The sequence below is a fragment of the Eriocheir sinensis genome, chromosome 15 (genome assembly GCF_024679095.1).
Source record: "Eriocheir sinensis breed Jianghai 21 chromosome 15, ASM2467909v1, whole genome shotgun sequence".
In the NCBI taxonomy this organism is placed as follows: domain Eukaryota; kingdom Metazoa; phylum Arthropoda; class Malacostraca; order Decapoda; family Varunidae; genus Eriocheir; species Eriocheir sinensis.
The window spans coordinates 18,404,686-18,418,090 of NC_066523.1; the positions used below are offsets into that span (position 1 = coordinate 18,404,686).

The 13,405-nt window shown below is 45.5% G+C and overlaps 1 protein-coding gene and 1 long non-coding RNA gene across 9 annotated transcripts in view; one reads left to right on the top strand and one right to left on the bottom strand.

Annotated features, from left to right (window-relative positions):
• The window catches only part of LOC126998998 (uncharacterized), a 34,080-nt gene extending 26,421 nt beyond the window's left edge, over window positions 1-7,659 (top strand). The window contains exons 3-4 of one of the 2 annotated variants that reach the window (XR_007753093.1): window positions 2,497-2,725; window positions 5,404-7,659. This is a non-coding gene — a long non-coding RNA (uncharacterized LOC126998998). Of the gene's footprint in view, window positions 1-2,496; window positions 3,193-5,403 lie in introns of those variants that run through there. The other variant, XR_007753092.1, reaches the window with a different exon arrangement.
• Window positions 1-13,405, bottom strand: part of LOC126998996 (unconventional myosin-IXb-like) — a 97,939-nt gene that overhangs the window by 20,131 nt on the left and 64,403 nt on the right. For 4 of the 7 annotated variants that reach the window (XM_050861305.1, XM_050861308.1, XM_050861307.1 and 1 more), the window contains one exon: window positions 1,176-1,309. In XM_050861305.1, coding sequence (XP_050717262.1) covers window positions 1,176-1,309 — 134 coding nt within the window. Of the gene's footprint in view, window positions 1-1,175; window positions 1,310-4,319; window positions 4,947-7,665; window positions 8,294-13,405 lie in introns of those variants that run through there. The other 3 variants (XM_050861310.1, XM_050861309.1, XM_050861311.1) reach the window with 3 other exon arrangements.

The window sequence follows — 13,405 nt, forward strand, 5'->3', positions numbered from 1 at the left end:
CTTTCACACATGAAATTTTCCTGCAAAAGAGTGTGTTGTAGAGTGCTCAATGTCAAGTAGTGATTTACCTTTTAGAAGACTGAAGAATATCAAGAGAAATTGTGATACCAGGTTTACAGAGAATCAGGACCAATATAAGACTTAGTCGTGTAGGAAGAGAGTAATAAGGCTTATTGAGCTCTGAAGTAGCAGCTGATTCTGAGACCTGAGCAGTCTGGGTTCACATGTGGTAGCAAGTTGACATCTGATTGTATCCTGGCACTTTGTGTACTAGTGGAGTGCCAATGTGACTTTCAACACAGGATGCTTGCAGCCAATATTGATCTTCATGATGCTTCTTGATGCTTCATGATGCACTGAAGTGCATCATGAAGCACTCTGGGATCTGTAACTCCACGTGATTCCTACAAGGACTGAAAGCTGTTGTGGGGGAAGGGGGAGGGGTATCCAGCTTCTATCCTGTGAATACAGAGTGAGGCAGGGCTGCATCCTGCTCCACTACTTTTTAACACCTACTTGGCCTGGGAATGAGGTAACTCAACTCCATATTAGACAAGTGCCCCCCTTGGCATGCACTCATTGTTTCAGGTGACTTCAGTGGTACTACTGGCCCTGAGTTATGCTCTGAACTCCATGGTTTTGGTAACAGAAACACCAATAGTTATCTCATTCTGAACTATGCAAGATCCTACAGGTTGAGAAAAGGCAGGTTTTTGGTATCATCAACTATGAGAGCTGCAATGCTGAAGAGATAGCTAAGGAGATGAACCACAGTCTCATAAGTATTCATTGGAGGAATATTTTTAGAACTGCAGGGTTTTACAAAGTGCATTGTCCTCTGCAATTGACCATAAGCTATTAATATTAAAAGGAGGACCCTTCAGAATCACAGGGTCTTAGGTGTAGGCTAGATACGCCCACCCAATAATTCAGTTGACACTAGAAGCTCTGAGGCAGCATTGTTTCTGTTTGGGACATCAAGGTGACAGACTTTACTGCATTAATTACGGTGGAAGGGCCGCCACTCCCCCCCACCAATCTTGAAACCGCAGTGTACATGGTTAGTTAACAATTTTAGAAAGTAAACATAGCAGGGTGTTTTACTTTAAAAATTTTACCAGAATTGAGTTTTAATGAAAGAACAAAAATAAAAGAAAAATGTGGAAATTACTTACAAAGTAGTGAGATGAGCAAAACCTGGCATGGAGGGTCTTTAGGACGGCATCCTCTGTGAGTGGACCAGCCAAGTGGATGAGGTCCTCCACTTCTTGAACTCCACCGGTCATGCCGCTCTTCACGCAGCTACCATCTGCGGGGAGCGACAAGCGTGAGAAGGCGTGGGAGGAAAGCAGGCGAGAAATACATGGACGTGGTAACAGACCATGAATCTTGATGTTAAAAACAGACCATGAATCTTGATTTTGAGAGTGAGAAGTGGAAGAAGGTAAAGTATATATAAAAGAATGAATAGGGGGCTAGCTCAAGACATTTCCACGTGTGTGTGTATGTGTGTGTGTGTGTGTGTAAAGAGAGAGAGAGAGAGAGAATCAATGCACTTCGATAATGACGGATAATTGATAGATGTACAAATCAAACGGACGAGCAACTCGACCAAAAGTGGATGAGAGTTGGGGGCAAACACGTTTCCATCGACACAATGCAGTTATTTTTTACTCTCAAATCTCTCCAGCCCTCATCCATCCTCCCCTCCCCTTCCTACCCTGTGAGGAGGGCACACAAGTTACAGGTTTCCCTTCCCCACATGCCTCCACAACCAGGGTTAGTCTCTCAGCAGGGGCCGAAGACTGTTTGTCTGGTTTCTTGAATGAGGTGGACATTCCTCTCCTTTCGAGTGGTCGTTTATCAGAATATTGGTGCTCCACCCGGCTGTTTCCGTGCCGGGCCCGCATTACTTAATCTTTCACCTTGCTTAAGTTGAAACTGCATGCTATAATAGGTCTTGTTGTCGAATCTAGCTTAAAACCACTTTTGCAATGACTGATGGCCAGAAGCAACAGCAGCAGTAGAATTACTATATAATGAGTAGAATGATTATAATTTATCATAGTCGTCGTCGTAGTATTAGTATTAGTAGGAGGAGGAGGAGTGGTGGTGGTGGTGGTGATAACATAAGTTGTTCTTATGTTCAACACTACTACTACTACTACTACTACTACTACTACTACTACTACTACTACTACTACTACTACTACTACTACAATCAAAGATCTTACAAATCTTTAAATTTATAAGGTCTTTGCTGCTGCTGCTACGTACAACTACTACTACTACTACTACTACTACTACTACTACTACTACTACTATAACTACCATTACTACCACCTGCGACTATTACTAACTACCACTTCTACTCAATTACTATTACTACTACTACTACTACTACTACTACTACTACTACTAATAATAATAATAATAATAATAATAACAGCAATAATAGTAGATGACTAACTACTCAAATGGCCACACCATTTCCAGATAGTTAAAACAAATGGGCGAGGCATCTGGCACTACGGGCGTCGGCGGCGCGGCGCGGCCAGCAGCCTGCCCCACCTGTGCTGCCTGGGCGAGCGCGGGTTGGTCGGCCTGAGCGTCTCCATTTGTTCCATGTCAGCAGTGCTCCCCGCGCAGCATAATGCAGAGCGCCTGGAGAGAATCACCTGCTGGCACATCGGAGAACTGCATGCTAAGACACAGCTCGCAAACGGTGATTAATTCATGTTTTTTTTTTCTAAATTCAACCAAAAAAACTTTTATTGGTTGTATCGAGAGAAGGGCATCACTGAGGCCAAGACAGGTTTTATATGCTACATGTATACACGTATCTCAATATAAATTAACATGGACTTTCGAAATGATATACTGTAAGTAGTGATGCCTCTTGTGAATGAAGATGGGAATAAATCTTGGCAATAATGGACAGGTGCGGTTAGTTGATACTGAGCCACAAATGGATCCTGACTGGAGCCTCCACCCTTCGTTTATTCTCCTGTGCCTCCTTTGATTTATATCAGAGCCCAGTGCCAGCCCGGCTAACGGAACATCGCCAGCACAACAAATTCCTGTCTGGGATCTCTGACGAATAAAAAAAAATCTTCAGAGAGGAATTAATATGAAGATTAAGAAACTTAACTTACATTCTCTCTCTCTCTCTCTCTCTCTCTCTCTCTCTCTCTCTCTAGAGAGAGAGAGAGAGAGAGAGAGAGAGAGAGAGAGATTGATTGTGACTACCGTTCTCCCAGATGCAATCTTCTGATTAAAAAAAAATCCTACACATTGAATATTGTTGAGGGAGCAGCGGGAAGACATTGTTGCACGGGAGGCCGCGGCCCAGCACGCCGCTCCCCGGGACGAGTGATGGCTGCGTGGACTGCTGCTGATTTTTATTAAAGCCTCAAAATAATAATGCAATCATCACATTTTCTTTGCTCTAATAAAATACAATGAAGACAGCTCATGGCGACAGCTTTCTGCTTGAAGCACCGAAGTCGTGCTGATGTTGCCTAGCAAATTTAGAAAATCTTTTGCATTCACAGCATTCGTGGGTTCATTCCACTGTTATAATATTCTTAAGGCGGGACAGGACAGGCATGCATACTGACAGGCATGGGCGAGAGCACCGGTCCGGAGGGTGCCAGACGGCGTGGCATGTATGAATGATTTCTTGGGAGGACTGAACCCCGCTGCCGAGACTGCGTGCCTCTTGAAGAGTTCCATGACAAAGTGAAAAAAAAAAAAATTATATATATATATATATATATATATATATATATATATATATATATATATATATATATATATATATATATATATATATATACACACTCATTTGCATACAGCAACGAGCGATTAAGAAAGGGAATATATCAATGGACACAGGAGCATGGAGATGAGGCTCACTCAGCAAGAAACAGTTCAGTCCGTAATGAAGTTTCACCTGGTTCACGACCCGCGCTCTCTCTCTCACCCGTCTGGGAACAGGAAAATAACAATGGCGTCGGTGCCGCATTCTTCCTAAGCTTCAGCCGCTGGTTAGAATAGAAAGTTTCTTATTCGAGTTTTTAGGATGTCTAGAGGTGTATATGCAGCGCTCTTCCTATTCCTAAAACTGTTGTGATCTCGCTATTATGTATCATCAACAATCATTCTAAGAATTGGTGTATATATAAATAAACCAATTACTACCCGAACATTTCTTTTTTCATACGACTGCATGAATTTAGTGAATGAATAATCTATTCATAAATTGTTACTGGGCTAGTGACTATTGGCCACGAGGTGAAACAGTGAATGCTGTTTACCTTCAGGGTAGAGAAGGATGGGAGGCGGCGTGACTTGCTGGGTCGGCTGAAGCTCCCAGGCTAAGGATGGGAGGCCTGGAAAGGTGATGGAGGAGCGAACAGTCGCGTTCACCAGTTCCAGGACTGGAGGGTTCCTGTCGCTGCCCGAGTCTGACTGGGCGTGGAAAGGTTGCGACGGGCAGGGGTCGTCCTTGGGTGGGCTGGGAAGGGATGACAGTCCTTCCGAGGGACCCATGGTGCGGCGTGACTGTCGTTGACGATTACTGCTAGCGATCCCTTAAGGTTCTCACGCCCTCCCCACCACCGTCGCCGCCCCCTACAGACCCGCCCAACGGTACATCCTCTCGCTCCTCTCAGATTCTCAATATTTACGACCTTACACACTAGTTCTCATGTCATCTTGCGAAAAAGTTCATGTTGTGCTGCATGTGTTGGCGGCCGAAAAGTCATAACCCGTCAGCTGTCTGTCACGGCCAGCGAGAATCAGACTTTTGACATCAAAGGAACTTCATTCTTGCACCTCTGGCCACTCCGTTGTCGCTGTTCCCGGAAGGCTTGACTTCACTAGAGTCCAGTATAAAGTCAAATTTGCAATGTGATCAATTTCGACACAATTAGCAAGCCAACCTTTGTGATAAAAACAGAAATAAAAAGGTAATCGAAATGAGAGTTGAAAATCAGAAAATATGATGGTCACCCAGTGTTGCAGAAACGAAAGGAAAATTGTGGAGATCAGTCCTGGTCTCGTTATTATAATGAAATGAAAAGAAATAATGCCTGATTTGTCGTTCTTCACATATACTAATCTCTTAATCCCAATTCATACGACTCTCTCCATCTCTGCCACCGAAGAAAAAGCGGCAAAAACTTTTTTGCAGTTTCTGAGTTTCTTATTTCATCTTCAATGTTAAAAAAATACTGCCCTTGCATTTTTTTTCTCATCTTTCGTGGAATTTCTGCTGCTACATTTTTATACACCTCTAAGCTGATACAATGTTGATGCAAACTAATTTTAATAGATACTAGAACAGCAGAGACTTTGCTAATAAGGACAGGCAAGTCACTCCACCACAACGCTTTCCAGGTAACTCATCTGACAAGAAAGAGGCTGACAGGAAGGCCCCGGGGACGGAAGAGGCACAACACAGGAGGGAGGATGGGATGGAAGCCAGGTAGCAACTCCCTCTACCAGGTGTGGCCCAGGGAAACGCACCCCCCCACCCCCCTCCTCGCCCTGCCTGCCACAGCTTACCTGATGGCGAACACGCACGCTACGGTGGTCACAATGCCCCTGCCTGATGTCACTGAACAAACGTCTCTGAAGGGCCTGTCTGAATTCTTGTGAAGAACCTCGTCAACTTTCATGCCGCTTTGATCTGTTAACTGTTCTCATCAGACACTTGGCATTTCCGTAAAGAGCAACGTAAGTACCTGACCGAGCATCCAGCATAATGTCTAGTACACAGGCATTTCATAGTCCCACCTCCCGCATTCACCGCGCTATGGACAACCTCGGTTCGAATCCGCCCGCTACCACCTGGGATTTTTCAGTCACCGTCGAGTGGCCTAAGACTACCCACATGCTGTCATGAAGACCACCCATCAACCCGGACTCTAGAAGAAACCGTCCAAGTGAATCAAGAATGAGTTCCGGGGGGCAGCATGAGCCCAGCATTAATGGCGCCACTATAAAAATTGCTTGCGCCATGACGGGCTTGGGCCAACCACCAGGCCCCTGAAGAAAGCCTAACAGTGCTACAGGCGAAAACGTAAAAAAACAAACAAACTAGTAATGCCTTGTACGATTTAGTTCACTGTCCAAGCGTCTTCTGTCGTACGCACACTAGTGACACGAAGGAATTTTCTGTTCAACTAGATTACAGTTTTCGCTCTTCTGTTTGCTAACCATTGACTCCTCAAAATTCACAAGATTTCGGCCATAATGACACGCCCCATCCCTGTGCCATCACGGAAAAAATAAAAATCGTAGCTGGGGCTTTTCCATTTTCTATTACACCATGACCCTCTCAGATTTCCGAAACTATGACCCATTCTAAGTCAGGGAAGGAGTATTAGTAACTGTTCTTGATTCTCACACTCGCAATGGTTGTCTCTCCACTTCTTTATACTTCAGCGAAATTTTCACTTCAAGAACTTGGCTTGACTCGTTTTTAATCTTTGCCGAGATATTAAATTAAGGGCAGGGAAACTTTTAAGTATTCTTCACACCGAGGCACCAAAGACAGCCCGACCCGTAGCCAAAGGTCTCCGAGCTGACACTGGCGGGAGCCTCCAACACGGCACGGCTTCATGTGTCAGCCAAAGGGGGAGGATGAGCGCAGCTTCCTGTTTTGCCGGAAGCTATGCAACAGCCACAACAACTACGCACCGAAGATCGTGACTTTTCTCACTAAACTCATTATCTGAAGGTTTCCTAGATATTGCATTTATGAATTTATGACACTCCTCCCAGGGTTCAGGGTAGTTCCATAACTTCAAGGTTCAAACTGCACCAAATTACAAATTTCTGTATCGCTTTCACTAAGTCTTGTCTTCCTGATTATCGTCAGGAATAACTCAGAACACGACCACACGAGGGCTTAAAAAGTATTTAAAATAACGATTCGCAGTAATTGTGTAACGCTGCAGAGGCGGATGGTCTTCCGGTAACGAAATTTGCCTTTGCGGTGAATACGGCAACACAACATGGCCTTTCACCACACACACACACACACACACACACACGAAAAATAATCCAGATAAGTTTTATGGTCCTCTCGAGTCGATTATGGTATCAAACCAGCATCAGAACTCCAGAGAGTGAACAGTTCGGAACAGTCATACTCATATGGTAGCTTGTTCCATTAAGTGGTACTGTCTGCAGCTTCCTGTTGGACCTAAAACTCTAAGGTATCGAAGCTTCACATTAACTTCTCAACTCACCAACACCTTTCAGTGAGATTTTGACCCATAAGTCTGCATTCGCTAGTTGACTCGCATAATAACTTCCAAAAAAACTTTAATGTTTCGAATTCACTACTTGTTTCATAAAGAATTTTCTCTCACTTGTTACTTAGCTCACTTAAAACTCACAAAGTAATACTTGTCATAAGGTGCCGGTTTCCCATTCACTACTTGCTTCATGAGTAACCTTCTATGTCAAAGCACCACATCAGCTCCTTTATAGCTCCCTAGAAAAGCCAGAGCCGAGAACATCCTGCTGTCGTGATGGGAAAGCCTGGAAGCAGGGCTCAAGAAGGGCGGGAGAGGAGCTCGGCGGGTCAGGCCTGTGTTGTGTCGGGCCCGTCAAGAGTCACATTAGCTGTGGGATCCTATTAACTCTCACCTCAGCGGCCCACAAGCAGGCACCCTCTATTGTTCCCAACGTCACTTCCTCAGAAAGGGGGAAAGCAGGGCAGGGCTGGCGGTGGAGCTGGTCCCGGACACGGCTCGGCAGCACTCGCAACGCATTCCTCGCGGCGCGGACAGTCACACACCACTTTAGCAGTACAAAAGATTTCATTCGTATCTTACGGCTTTGCATCACGCCTATATTGCGTTCCATCTCTGGCAAAAACACTAATCACTCACAATCATCCACAGTCATTGTCTCCGTGCACCCAAAATCTTGTGATGAGCACTGGTGTGTGTGTGTGTGTGTGTGTGTACACGCTATAAGGAGATATGGATCGTGTGGTTGTCAATAGTGATGTGTTATGGCGGTGTATAGTGACAGGTGATGATCCACGTGTCGATTAGTGTGCTGGTATGCGGTGGTGGATGCTGGGGAGGTATGTGGTGGCAGCCGGTGCGTGGTATGTGATAGTATGCGGTGGCGTGTGGTAGCGGTGGTGCTGCGGGTACTTGTTACAGTGCGAGAGTGAAGCGCTGCCTGCCCTGCCGCCCCTGGCTCTTGGGCTGCCACACACCGCCACACCACACTCAGTTAATCAACTCGCTCCTACCTACCTGTCTTTCGCGTCTATAAAGCGACACGGCAATTCCTCAGTAACGTGACTGGACACAAGCCAAAATCAAACGTCCCATGGTGGACGCAATCGCTTCAGCTGCGGGCAGCACCTAATGACCCATGGCGGTATTCAAACGTGTATATAGATCTAATAATTGCGTGGGTATTAAGGTAAAGAGCATGAAATGTGGGACTAAATAGCCAATCAAGTCATCTACAGAACAAACAGTCCCTCTGACTTTTCCCATCTCGCCCCTCACCTGCTCTCTCCCGCGGCGGAGGGAGGAGTTGCTCAAAGAAGAACCGGTGCCACCTCCACGCACCGTTTCTTGTCGAATGTTGGCACGACCTCTGCCACCCAGTGGCTGCCGGGAAGGTCAAAAGGACCAGATGTGCCACCTTCTGTTTACATCGGGGTGTCACTCTTCTAAAACTTGCGTTTGACAAAATCCATGGCAGTGCTCGGCTCAGACGCTACGGGGATGATTCCATCAAGCTATTATACTCAGTTCACATCCAAGGAGGTTGTTGACTTCCTAATTAAAATAAGCATTTGCTACTGGAGATGGAGGTGAGTGAAATTGTTATACATACTAGGGCGAGGGAAGGTCTCACAAACCAGGCTCTAATTCAAAGAAACAATAAAATCGCCAGGCAGGTAGAAGGCTTTTAAAGGAGAGTGGAGGCGAGCATCACTGTGAATACAAGCACCGGCTGGCAGGAGGGGAATGGAACTGAACAGAGTAGACGCAACGGGTCAGAAAGCAAGTGACTGAGGAAGAATCATGGGAACATGTTTAAGAAACCGGAGCAAGATACATGCCCCGGCCTCAGAGAAGCCAACGCCTGCAACTCAAGATGTTCTGCAGATGCCAACTATCCATCACAGCACATTAAAAAGGCTGAGCCGATAATTCGGGATTGTTGACCGATGAATCAGTGTTGGGTTCCATCTGATTAGAAACAAATAAAGCTAATATAAGAGGCGGCTCATCACAACTGATGGTGATATTATACTTGTCATAGGGTGACGTTAAGACCTGCAATACGTACTCACAAGGTCTGTTGCAAGGGAGAGAGTGCTGCTTCTGGCCAGGCAGGCAAACTTTCGAAATATTTCTTTTTTTTTTGTATCCACGGGAACCAGACAATGATTCACTTCGTTAGTGTCAAGTGGTAAAACCTTTCAGATTCGTGTTCGCTAGCTATACCCCCCCCCCCTACACACACACACACACACACACACACACACACACACACACACACACACACACACACACAAGGATGCACTCTTACAAGAAATATAATCAACAGCCATGCAGGGAACGGCGGCCCACAACCTGCAGGATCGAAGACTTATCAACACCGCCCTTGCTCACCTGTGCTCTATGATTAAATTCGAGATGTCGTGCTGCGTGTCATGTTCCCTCGTGAACTTCCCGCCCCACAACACCCAAGACGACTACCGGCAGGGACGACGGGGCACTGGACGCTGAGTGAAAAAAAAATGTGGCCTCTCTCTCTCTCTCTCTCTCTCTCTCTCTCTCTCTCTCTCTCTCTCTCTCTCTCTCTCTCTCTCTCTCTCTCTCTCTCTCAGTAAAGATAAAGGAAATACCATAGAGCGCTGACGTATGGAAGCGGCTCATCGCAGGGACGTAATTTACCCCGATGGGAAGGAGGATCGTGGAAAGCGTTCCTCGCATTTCATATCTCACTGACAAGACAGACTCGACACCAAGGATGGAACTTAACCTACTACTACTACAACTCCATCATCATCATCGTCATTTTCATTGTACTCCTCAATCTCCTAAAATATTATCTTGCATCAAATTTACATGAAATATCAACTCGAATGAACTTGCCAGCGTATTCAAAAATAAATAACCATCCTACGTCAAGGCGGCACAAAAATATGAAGTATAGGCTATGGAGGCAGGCAATCGTTACCTGATGTAGACGTCACTGTGTTCATCTGTGTAGCATTAGCCTCCGAGCCTTTCCCGGCAGTCCGACACATTAGCCCGCCACCTAATGGTCGCTGCTTTGACCAGTTACCTCACCCGAGTCATCCCAGTAACGCGGTGGTCGCGGTGGTCGATACAAACTCAGCAGGTGAATGGGCTGAGAAAGCAACAGCTAGGAACGCCAAGGACCTCTTCCGTATGGCACATTCACTCACCCACGCACCTACGCTCGCATTCACACACACGGGTCTATGAATGAACCCTCACAATCGTACTCATGACGTTAATAATGTTTGTCATGTGGAAAACTGATAGCGACAAAATGAACTTCCTTATGTCTTTCAATGTATTTTGGAAATCGACAACAAAATCTTTATTGCATTGAAAGCACTATTATAGAATCCACTTACCGTCGATCACACATCACATTACTGCTTACTAAGTAAAAAAAACACGTGCGATGTAAGAGTTACCGAAAACCTGTGGTAACCTACCATCTTCTTTTAAACTACGACAAAAAAATAAAACAAAAACCCAAGAAAAAAATAGCAGTGACTGCGATAAAAAATAAAACATTAAAACTAAGAAAAAATCTCTCTCTCTCTCTCTCTCTCTCTCTCTCTCTCTCTCTCTCTCTCTCTCTCTCTCTCTCTCTCTCTCTCTCTCCTCTCTCTCTCTCTCTCTCTCTCTCTCTCTCTCTCTCTCTCTCTCTCTCTCTCTCTCTCTCTCTCTCTCTCTCTCTCTCTCTCTCTCTCTCTCTCTCTCTCTCTCTCTCTCTCTCTCTCTCTCTCTCTCTCTCTCTCTCTCTCTCTCTCTCTCTCTCTCTCTCTCTCTCTGTATTCCTCATCGCAAACGCGGAGTGGGAAAATGACTCGCATTCTCACTCCAGGAGGAAAATCAAGACATTAAGCACCATTTTTTTTCCACCGCGAAAATAGTTTTTCTTCCTCGGTCACGGGTCAGTGGCGCGGGGAGAGGCTGGGTTGCAAGAAACCCTCCACGGGGCTGCCTCCTCCCTTCCTGCTCTCTGTTCATGGCTCTCATGGTGTTGTTGGTCAGGCAGCACTATATCTTTATTCACGGGGCCTGCTACAAAAAGGTGTCATTACTTAGCATCGAGTCAAAGCACTAACTCAATAATTATGACCGTGTGCGTGACAGCCGTGTGCTTAGCTTGCCAAATAATTTTCGCGAGTAAATGCTGCTGGTCGTGGTCAGGTACCCAGGAGTGGCCGCGAGGGGGGAGGTGGGGATGCAGGGGTCAGTAGCGGCGGGGTGGGGATGATGATAACGTGTGTGCGTGCGTGCAGGTCTTGATACGGTTTTAATTGTAGGGTGCTATCAATGTGACGGGGAAACTTAACGGCTACTTTCAATTAATTGGCTTTTTCAATAAAGACAAGGCCCGGCACAGCATTATACGGACCTGCCGCCGGAAACAATTAGCGATGAAAGAGCGAAACATGGGAAAGCTGCCTTGAAATATACATTACTTTACTCAGCTTGGTGTAAGCTTTCATACGTGCCGTACGAACACACACACACACACACACACACACACACACACACACACACACACACACACACACACACACACACACATTTCAATAACTTCTATTTCTTGGCTGACAGACCTTTTGTAAGTTAATGATTAACAGAAATTAATCACCCAAGAATAACCACTTCAGAAAATCCGTTCAAGAAGACCTCAGAATTCCCTCTTTTGATTCTCTCGTTTGTTCGCGCAAATTACCCGCCTCCTTCTCGCATAACATGAATACGAAACCTTTCAGTCTGAATATTCACGCTTGTGGTCAGTGCAAGTCTCTGAAGCGACTCCGCCCAAGCATGACGGTACAATTAGTGTAAGTTACGACTCATGAGTTGGAAAGATGATGAATCGACCCGGCAGTTCTGAGAGTTTCACGTTTTAGCCACGCAAACAAAAATGAGAGGCGTGCGGTGGAAAGTGTGTGAGTGGGAGCAGGCAAACGGGGGCACCGGGAGGAGGGAACAGGTAACAGTGGGAGAAAGTAGAAGGGGAAAAAAGGCAACTGCTGGTCTTGAGTAAAGAAGACGGCAGGTTGATGTTGCAGGGAAGTTAGTGAGAGGAAGTGACCACTGGTAAAAGAAGGTGCAGGCATCAGGTGGGAGAGGGAAAAAAATAAATGTCATGGCTGGAGGCAGCAGTATAAAGTGACAGGGGAGGTATATATAGCGGGTGATATCAGTAGCCAGAGGTAATATGGAAGACCCAGCTGAAGCTAACCGTTGTAAGGGGGCTGATGGTAGAATTTACTTTTTATAGAGTAAATGAAAAAAGGTTACAGCAAACCAGCTCTGCCAAATTATCGTACTCAGCCTATTGCATTTTCGTAGTTTCTGACCGATAACTATAGCAAAAAAGAACAAAACCCATCAATATTTAAGAGTTTTTACGATGACTTTAATTTCCTATCATTATTTGCGTGGTTGTGACAGTCTTGTAGCCTAAAAATGATAAATGAATTGTTCTGAGTACGATAATTTGGCAACGCTGCAGCAAACCCACGTTACAGCAAAAGAAAATGAAAGCCACCGACACGAAGATGAAGACTGTTTCAATCACTTCCACCATTCATACACTCTGAGAAACTTTAAAGGGTCGTATTGTAAGACATTTCGCCGCCCAAGAACACGTATTTGACAAGGCTTTCGTAGGAGTTGTGGGCATATCCGGTAGTAGTTTTATGACCGTGGTGGTAGTTTGACCCTTCCTCTGTACCGTGAACCTAAGAAAACACTCATTAGAACCCGACTGACCTCCTCTTTGACCTTTAGAAATTGTTAATGTGAGAAGCGAGAGTGTCTTATAATACCAACCTTTTAAGTCGCTATTCCTTGGTTGCCTTCCCCCCACCACCTCCTTCTCGCCTCCATTAGGGCATACAATCTTCTGCCAACAGTCAGTAGCCGATGAATAAATAACAACACGCGATTTCGATCAATGCAGTGTAAATAACGAGGTCAGTGAACGATAAACAAAGGCAATACTGCAACAATGAACCGCTTTCACCAGCATCCAGACCGAAGATGAGAAATATGAGAATGGAGAGTAAGCTACCGGCGACAGGAGGAGAAGGAAGAAGAAAATAGAGTCGGTGGAGTGG